This window comes from Myripristis murdjan, chromosome 21, assembly GCF_902150065.1.
Source record: "Myripristis murdjan chromosome 21, fMyrMur1.1, whole genome shotgun sequence".
In the NCBI taxonomy this organism is placed as follows: Eukaryota; Metazoa; Chordata; class Actinopteri; order Holocentriformes; family Holocentridae; genus Myripristis; species Myripristis murdjan.
The window spans coordinates 22,585,097-22,604,730 of NC_044000.1; the positions used below are offsets into that span (position 1 = coordinate 22,585,097).

The 19,634-nt window shown below is 43.0% G+C and overlaps 1 protein-coding gene across 5 annotated transcripts in view; it reads left to right on the forward strand.

Moving 5' to 3' along the window:
- Nucleotides 1-19,237, forward strand: part of usp9 (ubiquitin specific peptidase 9) — a 40,394-nt gene extending 21,157 nt beyond the window's left edge. For 3 of the 5 annotated variants that reach the window (XM_030080052.1, XM_030080054.1, XM_030080053.1), the window contains 29 exons: nt 55-266; nt 2,170-2,410; nt 2,633-2,782; nt 2,953-3,073; nt 3,191-3,321; nt 3,433-3,711; nt 3,866-3,991; nt 4,355-4,492; nt 5,391-5,557; nt 5,674-5,782; nt 5,994-6,140; nt 6,316-6,462; nt 6,631-6,838; nt 6,932-7,152; nt 8,117-8,304; nt 8,500-8,673; nt 8,775-8,916; nt 9,197-9,953; nt 11,160-11,283; nt 11,370-11,595; nt 11,839-11,968; nt 12,160-12,345; nt 12,677-12,897; nt 13,219-13,307; nt 13,402-13,558; nt 14,250-14,462; nt 15,156-15,266; nt 16,797-16,895; nt 17,102-19,237. In XM_030080052.1, coding sequence (XP_029935912.1) covers nt 55-266; nt 2,170-2,410; nt 2,633-2,782; nt 2,953-3,073; nt 3,191-3,321; nt 3,433-3,711; nt 3,866-3,991; nt 4,355-4,492; nt 5,391-5,557; nt 5,674-5,782; nt 5,994-6,140; nt 6,316-6,462; nt 6,631-6,838; nt 6,932-7,152; nt 8,117-8,304; nt 8,500-8,673; nt 8,775-8,916; nt 9,197-9,953; nt 11,160-11,283; nt 11,370-11,595; nt 11,839-11,968; nt 12,160-12,345; nt 12,677-12,897; nt 13,219-13,307; nt 13,402-13,558; nt 14,250-14,462; nt 15,156-15,266; nt 16,797-16,895; nt 17,102-17,332 — 5,445 coding nt within the window. In that variant the 3' untranslated portion in view covers nt 17,333-19,237. The remainder of the gene's footprint in view (nt 1-54; nt 267-2,169; nt 2,411-2,632; nt 2,783-2,952; nt 3,074-3,190; nt 3,322-3,432; nt 3,712-3,865; nt 3,992-4,354; nt 4,493-5,390; nt 5,558-5,673; nt 5,783-5,993; nt 6,141-6,315; nt 6,463-6,630; nt 6,839-6,931; nt 7,153-8,116; nt 8,305-8,499; nt 8,674-8,774; nt 8,917-9,196; nt 9,954-11,159; nt 11,284-11,369; nt 11,596-11,838; nt 11,969-12,159; nt 12,346-12,676; nt 12,898-13,218; nt 13,308-13,401; nt 13,559-14,249; nt 14,463-15,155; nt 15,267-16,796; nt 16,896-17,101) is intronic. The other 2 variants (XM_030080055.1, XM_030080056.1) reach the window with 1 other exon arrangement.
- The last annotated feature ends 397 nt before the right edge of the window (nt 19,238-19,634 follow it).

A 19,634-nucleotide genomic window follows, 5' to 3' on the forward strand; every position in this document is an offset into this window, starting at 1 on the left:
AGTCCTGATGAAGTAGCTGTCTTCATGTTGTATTCCTGTTTTATCACTCTGCAGGTGGAGATCCATGAGGATTTCATCCAGTCATGTTTTGACCGTCTAAAGGCATCATATGACACCCTGTGTGTGTTGGATGGTGACAAGGACAGCATCAACTGTGCCCGTCAGGAGGCCATCCGCATGGTTCGAGTGCTTACTGTACTCAAGGAATACATCAATGAATGTGACAGCGACTACCATGAGGAGAGGACTATACTGCCTATGTCCAGGTATGACACACTGACTAGGGTTGAGCCGGGTACTCGGCTGAAACGACTATCCGGTACAGATAAAAACCTTTTGAAGAGTACGAGTATTATACGAGTAATATGACTCAATATCTGTGCTCGTGATGAATGAAAATCCTCTTTGGGGAGCTGACTGTGTCCATGTTGTGTGATAGGCCAGTCACACACAGCGCCCCTCCCCTACACACACACACACGCACACGCTCACAGTAACAGCCTCTCTCTCACTCACTCAGGTCTGACAGCACACGTCGCGTCTCTCTTCAGTAGCGGTCAGGTTTTTTTCAGCTTGCTCTTACCTCGGTTTGTAATCACTGATAATCAGTAGAGTTTCTGCTAAACTTGATTGGTAACAGACGCGGTGCTTTCGAGCAGACAGGCTGAATGCGACTCGCGTCACATCTCTCACAACCGCTACACCGCTCGGGTTTTTTTTTTTGTTTTGTTTTTGTTTGTTTTTTTTACCATCTTCTCACTCTTACCAGCTGGTTTTTGATATAAAGTCAGTTGGAAAACTTTGCTCGTACCGGACGCGGTGCAGAGTCACAGTCTTAACACACACACCACTTATACACATACATTAGCTGAACACACAAAGTGCATTATTTTTATTTTATTTTGGCTGCATGCACTGAGAGTCTGATACTTTCTCACTGTAGTCATTGCATTTTACTTAATACTTCATAATTGCCTACTGCATGTGTTGTATTCATTGATGCACTTAAGAATATTTATGTTCTGTGTTTATAAAAAACTTGTTCTGTAATTTAGTAATATAGTTTTCTTTACTATTGTGATCAAAAACATTGATCTGAATTGATCATTGATCTCAATTCTGAGGCTGTTCTGTAAATAATTTTCTGATAAACAATAAATATAGCAACTTCTGATCAGCCCGTATCAATTTCAGGCTTAGAATAACATACCGGTTTAAGACCCACCCATTTCTGGTCAAACCCCACCCACTTCCAGTTTAAGCCCAACCACTCAAAATACAGATACGGATACAGATAATGTAGATGGTTGAACAGATACAGATACAGATAGTGGTGTACTCGCTGATCCCTAACACTGACCCAGTGCCACAGTACTGATTGTTCACCTAAAGCCCTTAACAGAAGCATGAGTGCTTACTTCTTTTTTCTTAGAGTACATACACACGGCATGTTTTTAAAATAGCAGCCACAAGAAAAGAAAAAATGAGATCTAATGAACATCACTCCCACCTTCAAAAAGGGCAGTCCATAAACCTCTCTGGCAGCCTGCTCATTATAAATCAAGTACATTTCTTTCGGGAGATTCTGGAAAAAATGGGATTGCTGTGACCACCTGGACTGTTGACAAGCTTTTCCTCCTATCAGTACCTTCTTCAGTGCACCTTCTTTATTGCACCCTATGCCCTCATTTCTTTCCTTTTTTAAATTAGTTAATTTATTTTAATTGTTTTTTTCCTTTTCACTGACTGTGTAGCAGTGCCCCAGACCTCATTCTGTTTACACGAAAACTAAGGAGAAAAAAAAGTACAAAAATGTGCTTTTTTTTTTTTTTTTTAATCTTTAACTTTATTTTCTGAATGTGTATATCAGTTTTCCCAGAACAAGACAAAGTCATTTCTTTTATTCACATATTTGTGGTGGGAATGTCCATAGATGGAACCCTTAATAGCTGGCAGTGTCTGTACCTTGCTCACTCTGCTCAGTGAGATAAACATGGAATTGAACTCCTAACCCTGGCAGTGATGGTACCAAGTTTTACACATTGAGCTGTATGTGGACTAGCACCTCTTAGCTGGGCATTAGAGCCATACTCTACCCATTGGGACACACAGGGCCACGCCTTGATTGATATGTGAAAACCACCTCTCATCCTTCCCTTTCTTGTGCAGGGCTTTCCGGGGGAAGCACATCACGCTGATCGTGCGGTTCCCCAACCAGGGGCGTCAGGTGGATGACCTGGATATCTGGTCTCACACCAATGACACTATTGGTTCAGTGCGGCGTGGCATCCTCAACCGGATCAAGGCCAATGCCACTCATACCAAGATAGAGCTGTTTATTGGTGGGGAGGTTGTTGATCCTGCTGATGACCGAAAGCTGATTGGACAGCTTAATTTGAAGGACAAAACGGTGAGATTTCAGAGCAATGCTTTCTTCCCTTATCTCTCCAAATACTTGATAGTTGAGAATAGAATCAGGCAGAAAAGTAGTTATAGCTTTAAGTGTTCATTGAAAAATATTGAGCCAAAACATCACCATGTCACTTAAATAATACTCAGGGACCTCACAAATTGTTTGACAGTTTGTTCCATCTATTTGCATTGTAGTAAAATATTGTAACTTTGTGTACAGCTGATAACAGCCAAGCTGACCCAGGTGAGCGCCAACATGCCCTCCAGTCCAGACAGCTCGTCTGACTCGTCCACTGGCTCTCCTGGTAACCATGGCAACCACTACAGCGATGGGCCCAACCCCGAGGTTGAGAGCTGTCTGCCTGGCGTGGTGAGTTTAAAACACACACGCACACAGTGCTTTTTTTTTTTTTTTTTTTGTTATCTATAACCAATTGTGCCACACCAATCATATTTTCAGCATTTTAACCATGGTAGTGTGTCTGTTTTGATTCATGTGTGAACAGCAGTACTGTAAACTCTGTCTGCTCTGTTTTCCAGATCATGTCGCTGCACCTGCGCTACATCTCCTTTCTGTGGCAGGTGGCCGACCTAGGCTGTAACCTCAACATGCCCCTGCTTAGAGATGGAGCCCGGGTTCTCATGAAGCTCATGCCGCCAGGTTTGCATGCACATGTGCACTCAATATCGAACAAATTATATTCATAGAAACACCCATCCCTACAAACAAATGCATTGTGAGCTAACTGTCATGGCTTTGTTGTGTGTGTATACTCAGATAACACTACAGTGGAGAATTTACGTGCTGTGTGTCTGGACCATGCCAAGCTGGGTGAGAACAGCCTTAGTCCCACACTGGACTCCCGCTTCTTTGGCCCCTCACCCTCACAAGTGCTCTACCTCATCGAGGTGGGTCTCAGTCTGCTTTCACACTTCAGTTTTAATCTGCACATGTGCCCATCTCCATTGTGTGTAGTCGGAACTCTATGGTGGTTCACATTACTGCCCCCTGCTTTCCAGGTTGTGTATGCCCTGCTGATGCCGGCCAGTGCCACACTGGGTGAGGATGCCAGCGACTTCCAATACAACTTCCTGAAGAGCGGTGGGCTGCCCCTGGTGCTGAGCATGCTCACTAGGAACAACTTCCTGCCATCAGCAGATATGGAGACACGGCGCGGGGCATACCTCAATGCGCTGAAGATCGCCAAGTTGCTGCTTACTGCTGTAGGCTTTGGGCATGTCAAGGCGGTGGCCGAGGCATGCCAGCCCAATGCTGAGGGGAACATCCCGGTCTCACCGGTTAGATCACACACACACAGTTCACCCAGAGACATACCTGTATAACTGGTTCCTCAGCTGTTCATCAGCCATAATTCCACTGATATGTACTCACTGTTTCTGATAATAATCTGTGCCATATTGTTGAGGTGTTCCTTTTCTGTATTCTATCTAGATTAATCAAGCCACTCATGACCAGGCCTTAGTTCTGCAGAGTGCCCTGCAAAACATCCCCAACCCTGCTTCAGAATGCATGCTGCGCAATGTAGCCATTCGGCTGGCCCAGCAGATTTCCGATGAGGTGAGAGGAAAGCAGACAATGAATATAAAACAGTAATATGAACAGAATGGATGTAGGTTTTTTTTTTTTTAAATCTAGCATACCATTGAATTGTAAGGGTTATAAGAAGCCAAGTAGAGGTGTAGGTTAAGGTAGATGATAGATGATAAGTGGCTGCTGTATATACAGAGGCTGGTAATGAAAGCAAATGCCTACACAGTAAAATCTCTCATATTAAAGTGATTTTGTAGGTGTGGGTAGTACATGAAGATGAAAAGAAGGTAGCGAGAAATGTTAGATCAGGGAAGTGCAGTCTGAGTGGATGAAGATCTGTTTGTGTTAAGTAGTAGTGACTGTAATTGGGGCTATTTTACTTCGCTCCAGAACTTCTTCCAGGCATCAAAGTACATCCCAGACATCTGTGTGATCCGGGCAGTACAGAAAATTGTGTGGGCATCAGGCTGTGGTACAGTGCAACTTGTCTTCAGCTCCAATGAAGAAATCAGCAAGATCTATGAGAAGGTAAGAATTGAATTATTGTTGATTTGAAATGTTTGCCCTGGGTACTTTGTTGTAGATTGTACATGTACTGACTTTTTTTGCATTTTAGTTATGCATCTTTTATTTTTTTTTCTGTGGTCTTTCAAATAAAAACTAATTTCACAACTGGTAATTTTAAAATTGTGTTCACCAGGCCTGGAAACACTCTGGACAGTTGTGAATGTACAAAAGGTCTACTTGACCTATTGGTAGCGCCAACATGTCAGACCTGTTGAATCTTATGCAAACTACATCTTCCACTGGTGTGAAACCATGGCTATTACATAAAGAGCTAACTGGCAAAAACACAAGTTATTGAGTAACCTGCCATAACTTGACTTGTCATGTTGTGTGGAGATTCTTGTCTCTGCTGCAACAAGAATACCTAACAAAACAGTCACATGTATGCATGAAAAAATGCAGTCCTCAACATATATTCTCAACATACTAAAATGGTTCATGTATAGAGTATTTTTTATTTATTTATTTTTTGGACAACACTGGACAAGACACCTTATGTTTTGTGTGCTCTCTGTTGTATGCTGCACATGGGTAGTGGGCTACTGTCAGTTCACTCTTCAGTGATAATTGTGCCAGTACAGAATAATTGGACTTATTGTGTGCTTGCTGAGACAACTAATTAGGCCTAGCACTAGTGAGCAGCTCCTGCCATCTGACTCAAACACATTGGAGGTTTGGAGTGTTGTTACTATGCTGAGCTCTGCTTTTCATTTAGAAACAGTCAATGGATGAAGTACAACAAAATGGAACTGTAACATGATCTTACTTGTACATGGTTCTGCAATTTGATGTTCAGTTAAATACAATGTGTTTTTGTGTCTCATAGTCTCTTCTTTCTCATTTTTCTCACTCATGTTAGACAAATGCAGCTAAGGAGCCAGATGGGGAGGATGAGCAGGTGTGCTGTGAGGCCCTTGAGGTGATGACACTGTGTTTCGCCCTCATGCCCACGGCTCTGGACACGCTCAGCAAGGAGAAGGCTTGGCAGACCTTCATCATAGACCTGCTGCTGCACTGCCACAGCAAGTAAGTTCACCATCCTCCAGCTGTTGAACTGAATTAAAATGGACTGACACCTCATCTGTGGCCATCTTTTGTTGTGACTCAGCATGTTAATCCTGATGTTGTGATGCCCTCTCCAGGTCTGTGCGTCAGATGGCCCAGGAACAGTTTTTCCTGATGGCCACCAGGTGCTGTATGGGCCACCGACCCCTACTCTTCTTCATCACCCTCCTCTTCACTGTGCTCGGGGTGAGTCGCTTTAGGTCTTGTATTTTTAGTGACAGTGTTGTATCACTGCTCTTTTGGCTGAATGATGTCAAGCATCAGCACATGGTCTTAGACACTTATTTTAACTAAATTATTCTACTAAACTAAATCATAATTAATAGAACTTTGTTGCTATAGAACTAACTACATGAAGAATCCCAATTAAAGTTTGTTTATTCATGTGTGTATCTAGAGCACGGCCAAGGAACGGGCCAAACATGCAGGGGACTACTTCACCTTGCTCAGACATCTGCTGAACTACGCCTACAACAGCAACATCAACCTGCCTAACGCTGAGGTTTTGCTTAACAATGAGATCGACTGGCTGAAACGGATCAGAGTATGCCATATATATGATTATAGTTTATTTTTAATTTATTTGAAAAATCTGGATATTTTATCTAATGTCCCTTAGCAAAGCCAATTTTAGTTGGTCAGTAGTTTGACCTTAATATGAGAGTTTCTATTGTTAAGAGTACAGCTGTGCTGAAATTACACAATATGTTTTTCTTTAGGATGAAGTTAAGAGGACAGGGGAGACTGGTGTGGAAGAGACAATCTTGGAGGGCCACATTGGAGTTACGAAGGAGCTGCTAGCCTTCCAGACCCCAGAGAAGAAGTACTACATTGGCTGTGAGAAGGGAGGAGCTAACCTTATTAAGGTGCATTGAACAGAGATGTCATCTAAAGAGAAAAATGGAAAACTCATCTGTTTGGACAATTTCTCATTCTCCTGTGTCTGATCTATTCTTTGAACATAACTAAGAAACTGTAGGGGAATGATTGCTCTTTTTCTCATATTCACAAATCTGCTCTTTCTTCCTCTCTAGGAGCTGATTGATGACTTCATCTTCCCGGCATCTAACGTCTACCTGCAGTACATGAAGAGTGGCGAGTTCCCCACAGAGCAGGCCATCCCAGTGTGCAGCAGCCCCGCCTCCATAAACGCCGGCTTTGAGCTGCTCGTGGCTCTTGCTGTCGGCTGTGTCCGCAACCTCAAGCAGATAGTTGACACGCTGACAGACATGTACTACCTAGGTAGGGAAGTAGGTTTGGAAATATCACAGATGGATCTTACTTTGTAAATTGTAGCCTGCATGTGATTGATGTGTTTGCCTTCTCTCCTTCCAGGTTGTGAGACTTTGACAGAGTGGGAGTACTTGCCTCCAGTGGGGCCACGGCCCAACAAAGGTTTCGTAGGTCTGAAGAACGCAGGGGCTACCTGCTATATGAACTCTGTCATTCAGCAGCTGTACATGATCCCTCCCATCCGCAACGGCATCCTGGCTATTGAGGGTACCGGCACTGACGTGGATGATGATATGTCAGGGGATGAGAAACAAGAGAATGAGGTAGTGTGTGCGGTGGTGTTGCATGATACATCATAAAAAATATAGATATTGCAATATCAAAGTGTATGATATCCTATAGAATTTTTTTGTATGATATTTTATTTATGCAGTGGAAGTAACAGGCACGTGTTTGCGCATGTTGTCAGATAGGGGTGTAACACTATATCAGGTCATGATACTTGGTGATGCAAATTGTGATGCACATTGTCAGATGTCATAGTGCACATTGTGGAGAGCTGCACTCAGTTTATTAAACCATCTAACAAAAATAACAAATGGCAAAACAATGCAAACTACAAGTTGTACTAACGGATACAGCCCTCATCAGTAGTTGGGGACAATAAAGTATCTACCCTGACTACAATTTAACAAACAGCTAAGCAGGACAGACAGGAAAATGGTCTCCTCAAAGTGGCCAGACTGATGCAGCAGTGGCTTGAGGAACAGGGGACAGCCGCCCGATGCTCATGGAGGAGAAATACTTTAAAAAGTGTTAGGCTGATATAATCTGTTTGATAAGCGGGGTTTAAAATAGGTCACTTAAATAGCCTGACACATAACGGTTTTACTGTTATTGACTCAGTTTTTAATTTAAGTTTTACTCAGCTGTTTGTAACACCGATTTATACACAATATTATAGATCTATAATAAAATATTGCAGATCAGTGGTTAGAAATGAAAGGGGAAAAAAATTACTTCATTTGGGAGAGAAGGGCATTCAGTGCATGGCCAGATAGTGGAGAAAAATATTCTGCTGATGTTACAGAATGTTACAGAGTTACAGAACCACTCCTAATTGATGAGCAACTTTAAAGGCTCATTTACGTTAGCCATTAGTCATTTAGGCTGCATTCTTTAGTAGCTGTTTAGGCAGTGCTATGAAATTTTTAAATCATATGTTTGATTAACAACTGTGGATCTGTTCCTAGTTTTGCTTGATCTCTGGACATGTTGTCTCCACAGAGTAATGTGGACCCACGGGATGAGGTGTTCAGCTACCATCACCAGTTTGATGACAAGCCTTCCAGTAAGTCAGAGGACAGGAAAGAGTACAACATCGGGGTGCTCCGCCATCTACAGGTCATCTTTGGCCATCTGGCTGCCTCCAGGCTGCAGTACTACGTCCCTAGGGGGTTTTGGAAGCAGTTCAGGTATTTGATGGACTTGTTTTGTTTTGACTGGCAGTGTGTTTGACTTCTGTTGCAGAAGATAACGCCAAATTACATCTCCTCTGATTCCTCTTTCATTCTTCGTCTGCCATTCCACTCCTATTTCCTAACATTAACTTCCCTCTTTCTGTCCTCCTTTTCTTACTCTACTTCCCTATTCTCCATCATTCCATTCAGGTTATGGGGTGAGCCGGTGAACTTGCGGGAGCAGCATGATGCTCTGGAGTTTTTCAACTCTCTGGTGGACAGTCTGGATGAAGCTCTGAAAGCCCTGGGTCATCCAGCAATGCTCAGTAAGGTGCTGGGAGGCTCCTTTGCTGACCAGAAGATCTGCCAAGGCTGCCCCCATCGGTGAGAGCAGTCGGCTTTTTTACATACTGAATATATTTAATTAATAATAGAAATAATTTTGCCTTGGGTTCCTGGTATCTAATAATTGTTTGTGTTGCCAGGTATGAGTGTGAGGAGTCATTCACCACACTCAATGTAGATATCAGAAACCACCAGAACCTGTTAGACTCCATGGAGCAGTATGTTAAAGGAGATCTGTTGGAGGGAGCCAATGCCTATCACTGTGAGAAATGCAACAAGAAGGTGAGATGGAGCACTTGCCTGGCTCTCGCCCAATGCCAGAATGGATGATACTCATAAAACTCCATCGAAAAAATACAGCTAACTTTGCCTTCGCTATGCTTTAAATCATTTTTACTCTGACTAGCTGCCACAAAGGAAAAGTAATGAAGAGGGGAAAAGCCACTTAGGACTGTCCCATGATTCACTTGAATGCATCTTCCTTTTCTTTTTCTCATTAACTTTTGAAAGATTTATTTAAAGGGCCTGCACTGTAATCTGAAATGTCTGCTCTCCTTGTCAGGTGGACACAGTGAAGCGCCTGCTGATCAAGAAGCTGCCTCCCGTCTTGGCCATCCAGCTGAAGCGTTTCGACTATGACTGGGAGAGAGAGTGTGCGATCAAGTTCAACGACTACTTTGAGTTCCCCAGGGAGCTGGACATGGAGCCGTACACCGTGGCTGGGGTGGCCAAACTAGAGGGGGACGATGTCAACCCAGAGAACCAGGTGATCCAACAGAATGAGCCGTCAGAGCCCACGCCACCTGGCAGCTCAAAGTACCGTCTGGTGGGGGTGCTGGTTCACTCGGGCCAGGCCAGTGGAGGACATTACTACTCCTATATCATCCAGAGGAATGGGGGTGATGGTGAGAGGAACCGCTGGTACAAGTTTGATGATGGTGATGTGACTGAGTGCAAGATGGACGATGAGGAGGAGATGAAAAACCAGTGCTTTGGAGGGGAGTACATGGGTGAGGTGTTCGACCACATGATGAAGAGGATGTCATACCGCAGGCAGAAGCGCTGGTGGAATGCCTACATCCTGTTCTACGAGCGCATGGACTCACTGGATAAGGACAGCGAGCTTGTCAAATACATCTCGGAGCTGACCATCTCCTCCACCAAGCCACACCAGGTCAAGATGCCCGGTGTCATCGAGTGCAGCGTCCGCAAGCAGAACGTCCAGTTCATGCACAACAGAATGCAATACAGCCTGGAATATTTCCAGTTCATTAAGAAACTCCTGACCTGTAACAGTGTCTATTTAAATCCCCCTCCAGGTATGCATAAGTGTGTGTGTGACTGAGAGAGAGTTAGAGGGAGAGATTCTCTGCCAGCTGATTGGTTACAGACGTGTGATCCCTTTACTTCCCAATTTATTCCTGTTATCTTATAAGCAAAGGGATATATGTGTGTGTGTATGTATGTGTGTATATATCTATCTATATATCTATATCTATATACATAGATATAGATATATAGATATATGGATTAGATATAGATAGGTAGAGATAGATAGATATAGATATACACATATACACACACATACACATAGAGCAGTGATGCTAAAAAGTGGGAAAACTGCTTAGTATCTCTACTATAGATAACCCAACCGCTTTCTCAAGAATGTCGGTATCTATTGTAATTTTATCACTGATCTCGAACATTATCTTCTGCTTGCTAAACATGGTGACAGTTCAAAGGGATGCTAGCACAGTACACTGAATGCAGAGGCAGCATCCCTGTGGAGAGAGCTGGAGGATGGCAGTATTGAGCAGGGGCTGCTGTGAACTGCACTTGGCTTTTGCATCTGAAGTTAATATGTGCCAGTGCATTATTAATGGTGCCAGGAGCCACTGATGCTGCACAGGGAAATGAACTATGAGAGCAGTCGTCAGTGTAAAAGCACTTGGTTGGGATTAAATGTTTCAGCTCATCAAGAATGTATCATGTATGTTGAATGTATTTTTTCAGCAGCATTACATTTCTTTGCTGGAGATAAGGTTGTGGGACTCTGATCCACTTACCGACTCAGTCAGTGCTTGTTTCTTTCTGCTTAATTTTAAGAAAGTCAAAAATGAATTGAATTTCAGTGGGAATGCTTGGCCACATGACTTTGAGACAGATATTCTTTATCTCCTCATGTAGATATGTACTTGTGCTATGTGTATGACTGGATTATTTCCACAGCTGTTAAGTTATTACTGGCTGAAACTACCTAACAACATGACAAACTGTTGCATTAATTATCTGCATGGTGCTTACACTTAGCCCAGTTTTTTGTTCTTGGGATTTGTTCACTAGAAAAACCTCTGACTGGCAAATGAAATTCAGAAAATAGTGAAAGGAAGGCATGAGCAAGCAGCTTTCAGGTTTCTGGGTGTAGTGCCATAGGCTGTTGATTAGGTAATGATGAGGAAAATTGTGCTTATTACCTGTAAGGTTTTGGTCATGTGTTTTGCTTATCTGACTTCTGTTTTCATCAGGACAAGACCATCTTCTGCCAGAGGCAGAGGAGATAGCTATGATAAGTGTTCAGCTGGCTGCTAGGTTCCTCTTCAGCACAGGCTTCCACACCAAGAAAGTAGTACGGGGTCCTGCCAGTGACTGGTAAGCTCTGTCTGACTCATTGTTTTTTTTCTTTTTCTTCTTTCCCTTTCAGCTGTTATGCTTTAAATGTCTCTTTATTCCTGTAGGTATGATGCCCTCTGCGTCCTGCTGAGACACAGTAAGAATGTACGCTACTGGTTTGCACACAATGTCCTCTTTGCCTACGCCAACCGGTTCTCCGAGTACCTGCTGGAATGCCCCAGCGCTGAGGTCCGTGGTGCGTTTGCCAAACTCATAGTCTTCATCGCACACTTCTCCCTACAAGATGGCCCCTGTCCCTCTCCCACTGCTTCTCCTGGACCTTCTGCTCAGGTGGGTGCTACAGTGAAGGCAGCTACTAACGCTGTAGACGGTTACATCAAGCTCGTTGGTGTGGAACTAAATAACAAAAAAAGATTTGACCTTATATTAATAGCTGATAGCCACAGGTTGTCACAGTGGCAAGAGGTTAATTATCCACTGAACCGTATAGTTACATCTTTACATAATGAACATGCAGTGATTAATGTAATTCATGCTGTGGTTTGTCCCTTGTCTTCCATGTGCTTGTATCAGGGCTGTGATAACCTCAGTCTGAGTGACCACTTGTTGAGAGCTGTCCTCAACCTGCTCAGAAGAGAGGTTTCTGAACATGGCCGTCACCTGCAGCAGTACTTCAACCTCTTTGTCATGTATGCCAATCTAGGTAAGGAGCCCCCAACTAACACTCACCTGTCACACACATCTGCTCTTCTGTGTGACCTAATTGCCCCATTTATACTGAACTGTCTAAAAGTGGCAGTTAGGTCACACAGTAAGGATTTGTACATATCATGTAAGCAGAAAACGTTCTAACATTTGCTTTCTCCCTCTTGCTATCCCTCCTCTCTCACACAGGCTTGGCAGAGAAGACGCAGCTGCTGAAGCTGAGTGTCCCAGCTACCTTCATGTTAGTAGCTCTTGACGAAGGTCCAGGCCCTCCCATTAAGTACCAGTATGCTGAACTGGGCAAACTCTACACTGTGGTCTCCCAGCTGGTGCGCTGCTGTGACGTCTCCTCACGCATGCAGTCCTCCATTAATGGTGAGTTCATTGGCATTGTAAGCCATACAAAATTTGATATGAGTTTAGCTAATGTGATTCAGTCATAAATGATGCAGCAGCTTGCAGTGGGGTGGGTCAGTTAGTGGGTGAGTGCCCAGTGGCCCAATGAAGATTTTCATCCTTGCTCAGGATCTGGTGACTGACAAAATCAGCCACTCTGAGCTTCTGTGCCGTGTAGGCAGAGCTTAGAGCTGAGGGCTTCCAGAAATGAAGAACAAGAGGCACTGTCAGAATCTAAGACATTATTTATGCATCTAATAACAAATTTCACACAACTGTTCCTGTTACTTTCCTTCTCTACCCTCTGCAGGTAACCCTCCACTCCCCAACCCATATGGTGACACCAACCTGACAGCCCCAGTGATGCCCGTCCAGCAACTGGTGGCAGAGATCCTGTTTGTGAGAACAAGTTATGTGAAGAAGATCATCGAGGACTGCAGCAACTCTGAAGAGACGGTGAAGCTGCTACGCTTCAGCTGCTGGGAGAACCCACAGTTCTCCTCCACTGTGCTCAGTGAACTGCTCTGGCAGGTAAAGCTCTTCAGGACATGGTAAAACCAACACATAATGAACAGGAGAGCCATCATTCTGTAGGCATTTTAGTTTAGTGTTGGAACAATTAGTAGGTCAAATTAGTGACAAACTATTAACCATAATCATTGCCATAATTTTGGTAATGATTAATCGTTTTAATGATTTCAACAAATGTAAATACAAAACATTTGCTGGCTACAACTTCCAAAATGCTAAAATATGCTTGTTTTTCTATTTTTAATGAATTCAGTTGTCAGCCTGTGGTCAGTTTATGTATGGTTTGTTTATGCGTGTGTGTGTGTGTGTGTGTACGTGCAGGTAGCGTACTCCTACACCTATGAACTGAGGCCTTACCTGGACTTGCTGCTACAGATCCTGCTTATTGAGGACTCCTGGCAGACACACAGGTCAGAATAATTGTTGTGTGTATGGTTTCTGGGTGCTTCTTATCCTGAACTTTATTGTAGTTTAATTTTCTCGTTTCCATGTCTGGTTCTGCAGGATCCACAACGTGCTGAAGGGCATTCCTGATGACAGAGACGGGCTGTTTGACACTATCCAACGCTCCAAGAACCACTACCAGAAACGGGCCTACCAGTGCATCAAGTGCATGGTGGCCCTCTTCAGCAATTGCTCTGTGGCCTACCAGATCCTTCAGGTACACATATTCTCACAAATGGAACAATCCGTTTCTTGCTCTCACACATGGACTACACACACACACGCTAAGAAATCCATTGCGGTATGTATAAACATTTTGACAACAGCAAACATGCTGCCCCCTATGAATGATGCAGCCCCCTCTGGGCAGATTGATAACAAGTGTTGGATTGTTTTGAGGCGATGTTGTAGCACTCCCCTTGGGCCAGTCAGTAGGATTCTGAAAATGCCTGAATGCTTTGGTGAGATGGATCATTTCCACAAGTGTCCTTGAAATCTGATCAGCACTATGAGATTAAGTGTGACAGATGGATGGACCAATGAACAGAGAGGCAGATCGCAACCACGCACAAAAAATGTCCTTTTTGTACTAATGAATGACTCAGCAGATGGGGGAGGGGGATACAAATTTTTTTCCACTCCATTTGCCCTCTGCATCTCACATGATGTAAAGGGAATATCAAATGCTAGCTAGCATCCATATAAAACCATGCCCATATGTTGCCTAGTTTTAAATGTTGCTCTGGATAGAGACTGACTGAATAAAAGCCAATTATCTCATTCCAACTCTACAAGCACAGTGCTAGATCAACATGAAATGAAGTAAGAAAAGAAAAATTAGGCTACATGAAACTTTATCTATTGAAGCCATTCATGCTGACAACTGTTTTGTGTGTGTGCATATACAGAGTAATGGTGACCTGAAGCGCAAGTGGACGTGGGCAGTGGAATGGTTAGGGGATGAGCTGGAGAGGAGGCCATACACAGGCAACCCCCAGTATACCTACAACAACTGGTCCCCTCCCGTCCAGAGCAATGAGACCTCCAACGGCTACTTCCTGGAGCGCTCCCACAGTGCACGCATGACGCTGGCCAAGGCCTGTGAGCTCTGTCCTGAGGAGGTAATGGCCTGCCTGGCACTGATATCATACCCTTCACACACAATCTTACATCTAATTTCACATCAGCACTATCTGCTGTCTCGGTGATTGTGCTTGTAAAGCTCTACCTGAATTGTATACTAGTATTCTTAAGCATGTTTTCTATGCATGGATAGCCATCAGTAGCAAGGCTTATTGTATCTTGTTTATTCTGACATTTCTGCTCAGTTTTTCTACATTTGCTCTCATGTTTTCTTTTGAAGTCTTAGGATGTTGTTTTTGTGATTTAAGTGTTGTATAGCAAAACTTTGGAGCTTAGGGTATGGTTGTATCTACACAAATTCCCAGAAAAAAAATTGTAGACACCATAATTTCCTAAAATTTAACATTTTTACCATAGGTAGGGCTTTGAGTTTTCGACAGTTTTGTTTACAGTATATTGCGGCCTTTGATGTATACCTCTGATTTTTTTATCTTTATAAGTTCCTTTTTACCTTATTTTTGTTAGGAAGCATGTGTTTTGTAATCTGCTCAACTGAATAAGCTCCATGTGGATAGTGTTAGCTAGACAGATTGTTATCATGAGAGTAAGGTAAAAATTGATAAAACTAGATATATATTACCTAAATTATTAAAACTTAAGCTAATCCAACCACACCTGCATCATTTATTGACTTTTGTCAATATGCAATAATAACTGCCATTTCAAAATAGTGTCACATAACGAAGCACGAGGTGGTGTCTGAAGAAGACGCCACGATGCCGAAATCATCCTCGCCACAACAGCTTTTGCCAGGGGAAGGGACAGGAGAGCAGCAGCACACTGTAAGACCCAGATACCCCAGCAGCAAGCTTCCTCTGCAAATGTCGCCGTCCTCCATCCTCTCTTGGTGTCCACAGGGCATGTTGTCCACCAGCATAGTGACAGGAGAGGTAGACAGGCCGTCAGAATGATGCACAGGAGCTAATTCTTTGAGAGGATGGCAAACTTCCACTCATTTGCCTGCTTCTGCCAAATGTGACAATTTTCTGGAGCTTCATGCTGCTTTGAGGTGCTATAGTTTAAGTGGCATAAGAAATCATGTTTTGCAGCTGCGAACAGTGAACAGAGCTTTGTTCTCTTTCCTGTCCTGTTGCCCAGTCCCAGTGATTAGCCCAGGCAGCAGCACTGACAAGGCCAGCCTTCCATCTCAACCTAGTGCTCTTTAAAAAAAGACCAAAGCCATTTATTCTTCCTCCCCAAAGCAAACTCAAACTGGTGCAGCCAGCCACCTGCACCACTGATCGAAAACTCTAAGCCTTGGCTATATTTAATGTAGGTTTAGTATCAATGAAATGCTTTTGAATACTGAGACTAGGCCTATACAGTTTATCAAGAATTAAGTGTAATTCTGTTGGTTAGCTTGCTATTGTGGCCGATAATTTCTTAAAGTTCAGTTGTACAGTGAGATAAATCATGTGTATAGGCTTTTGTTGATTTACATCATGTGTATACACTTGATATTATTTGCAAACAGCGTACTTGTACAAATTAAACATCCTCAAACCAATAAGTGTATTGGTTTGAAAGGACCATTCTTCATGGGAGACAGGGAAAAGCTTTAACCTAACCTTGAACCTAACCTGACCTTGAGCTATAGTTAATCATTTCTTCATTTGCATCAAATTGAAAAACTAAGTCATTAAAGATTCACAGTTTGAAATTTCATCTCTTGCTAATCAATGGAAAAATAGCATGAAACAGAAGCAGGGCTAAAACACAAGGGTAGCATCTAGCAGTAAGAATTAATTGCACAAGCTGAACACACTACAAATGTGTTAATTGCCTGTCTCTGACAAATTGTTTTTCCATTTGTCTTTCCATCATGTTGTAATGTGTTCATTACTGATTGAACATGTTGAGACGTACACACGACAACTTACATGACAAATGACAGTTTAAAATGCCCCACTGAAACAGCATCCACAGCCTGTAGAGGGTTGGATGTGAACAAATATTCAGTGCATGTGCATGTTGTTTTCCACAGTTAATGTGGACATCCAGTTCAGTAAAGCCAGAGCTCTCATGCAGAGCAAATCCTTTCAGGTGTACAGTCCACCCACACAGTTTCCCATATTTACACCTTGTTCACCTGATATAATAGGACATTTAACTCTCCCACAGCCTGATTTATACTTTTTTCTCACAGAAAAAAGCTGAGGCTAAACATAGGAAATATTAACCATTTTGTTCAAAGAAAGAACATCCATATACTAATTTAGACTAATAAACTGCAGATGTATAATCTACATTTAATGTTTGACTCAAGTTGAATGTTAGCTGTAAACAATAATTCAATGTCTAATTATTCTCAGGAGCCCGATGACCAGGAAGCACCTGATGATCAGGACTCCTCCCCACCTGAGGACACTTCCCTCTATCCACATTCTCCTGGAACCAACCAGTTTCAGCAGGTAGTTTCACAGACATTTCTCACCCTAAATGCTAACTGCTGTGAATTACAAAACACTCAGCAACATGCAGATAATTTCTGTGTTATTTAAGAGAATGTTACAGCAGGTATATTATATCAGAGGTCAGTTAAGCACTGCTGTAGGTATATGATCATTTTCATCTGCATCTTCTTGCCTGATTTGTCTTATTTTGTCCTCCTCATCAGAACAACCACCCCCACGGGCAGCCATACACCGGGCCTGCTGCTCAGCACATGAACAACCCCCAGCGCCCTGGTCCTGCCTCCGCCCCGGCTCCAGGCTCTACCCAGACCCCGACCCCAGGCCCTGGTCCCGCTCCTGGCCCGGGGCCGCGAGCACAAGAGAACTGGGAGAGCACTGAGGAGGTCACCCCTGCTCCTTCCTCCACCCCAGCACCTGCCCCACCTAAGGAGTAACATCCCCTCCCCCTCTGCTGTGCCTCGAGCCTCCATCGTCCCGCTCTCCCTCCTCTCATCCTCCGGTCGACAGAGCTCCTCATCGGGACACTCTCTCTCTCTCTATCTCTCTCTGGCCCTCAGGGCAGGGCAGAGCCAGGCCTCCCATCCCCTCTCCAGGCCACTAAAGAGAGTCTCTCCCCCATCAGCCTGGGGGAGGTGCTCTTCCTGGCCTGGGGCTGCCTGCCCTTGTGACTTGGGCCTGCTGGTGACTGCAGAGGCGAGGGAGTGGATAGAGTTGTAATAAAGAAAAAAAATTTACCCAGACCTGACGATGCTGATGCGCTTGTCTACACGACGAAAAGGTGTACATAGTATGTTAATGTTTTTGACTGTTCAAATCCCCCGGTAGCATAACTGTGTCTGGTTTGCTGTTGGGAGATCTTGCAGATCTAATGAAAAACAAAATGGATACTATAAATAAACAAAACAAAACAAAAAAAATACACAAAAAAAAAAATAAACTCTGTAAGAAGACAAAAACTCCTCTTTGTTTTATCACCCATGCTCAGCAGTAAGGTTTGGTCTACCATTGGACGGTTACTGGTCATTCAACTGTAGGAGGACGCATTGTTATTATCATAATTATATTATTATTCTTCTTAAGCTCCTTGGCAACCTTATGACCCATGCCAAATCAACTCACGAGCTGTGGTTGGTTGTAGTGTGAGATGTGGAATGGTTGGGTGAACTTTTACGGTGTTTGGTTGATGTGAAAAAGCAGTGATGCAACATTGTTCTGAAACTCATTGCCTTTCTCTTTTTTTGTTTGTTCTGGTAATTAATTCAATCCTTTTGAAGCTCTAGTTAATATGCTGTAACATTTAGCATGGCTTCTCACCAGAATAGTGTAGCCCAATGGAAGACTTATGATCATAACAACTACAGCTGTTGTTCTTAATCCACAGCTCCAGAGGGGAGTTACCCTTTGTTTTTGTTTTTTTGTTTGTTTTTTTGGATTTTTTTTTTTTTTTTTTTACTCATCTACCCCTTGTACATTGAGGGCAGTATTTTGAACCAATGTATGAATAAGTGGCTTTTCAATTGCACATTATTATAATCCTCCACCTTCACATTCGGCAGTCAGTTTTGGTGGGATAGACAGCTTAGCTTTCATCGATAGGAATTCTGAAAAATGAAACACATATGCAACAGAATTGCTACACTGGGATACCTGGTGTATAATAGACTGTGTGGTTTGCTTCTGTCTCTAGATAGAGCCTAGTCTTAGACAGACTTCTTGCCCATTGGCTTCCATTCTGCCATGGAGCTGGCCAGGTTGGGTGTCTGACTCCTGCCCAGGCCAGGCAGCTGACCCTGAGCTGCAGTGAGACCTCTTCCTCTCTCTCCACGGAGAATTGGCTCCACCGCAGGGTTGTACCATAAGAATAGCGGCTGGTTAGTCATGTTGCAACTTGAGCTAACGTGTAATTCTGTAGGAGTAAAAGGTAAACATCAGTAAATACTGTATTTAATTGGTAACTTGAATGCGTGTATTTTTTGGTTTTCTTTTTTTTTTTTTGTCTAAAACATACCAAATACTCCTGCAATTGAAAATATTCTGCCCACCGTATTATATTTAAATATTTTGCTCTTATTTTATAGAATTTATTTTGTTGTATTTCACTAAAAAATAGAATTTGATTTAAGAGGAACATTTTTGTCCTTGTGTTATTTTTAAAGAAGATATTGACTGTACAGAGTTCTGCGCCCTGTTTTTGCCGACTTTTGTTTTGGCCATGGTGTGACGTTGAATTCTGGAGCTACAGTCGCGATGTGAACTTTCACTTTGTGAGGTTTTTTGTGCACAGAAATATAACAAAAAAAGCATTGCGCCCTTAGCAAATAAAGAACATGGAATCTTGACTGCGTCTCATTTGTACATGTGCATGCAGCCCATTGACAACTGCTGATCACTACATTCGATTTTTGTCCAGTCTAATTACATACTTCTTATAGACTTTGTAATTCTGGTATTATTATATTCACAAAGTGCATTTGCATCAAGTGTTGACTGGTCCAATGCACCAGCTGACATGGAGCAGAGTAAAAACGAACGCTGGAAGTTAACTGTATTATAATGTACCAGGTTGTGTGTGGACATGAAGTTCAGTATGGGCTGGTTTGGGCATTTATCCATCATCCATGTAAATTAAAGTGAATGGACACTGTATGACACTGTGTGGTATTTGTACAAAGATAAGTGTGGGTATACAAGCGCTGCAAATAGTGACATCAATGTGTACGATGATGGTGGTGATAC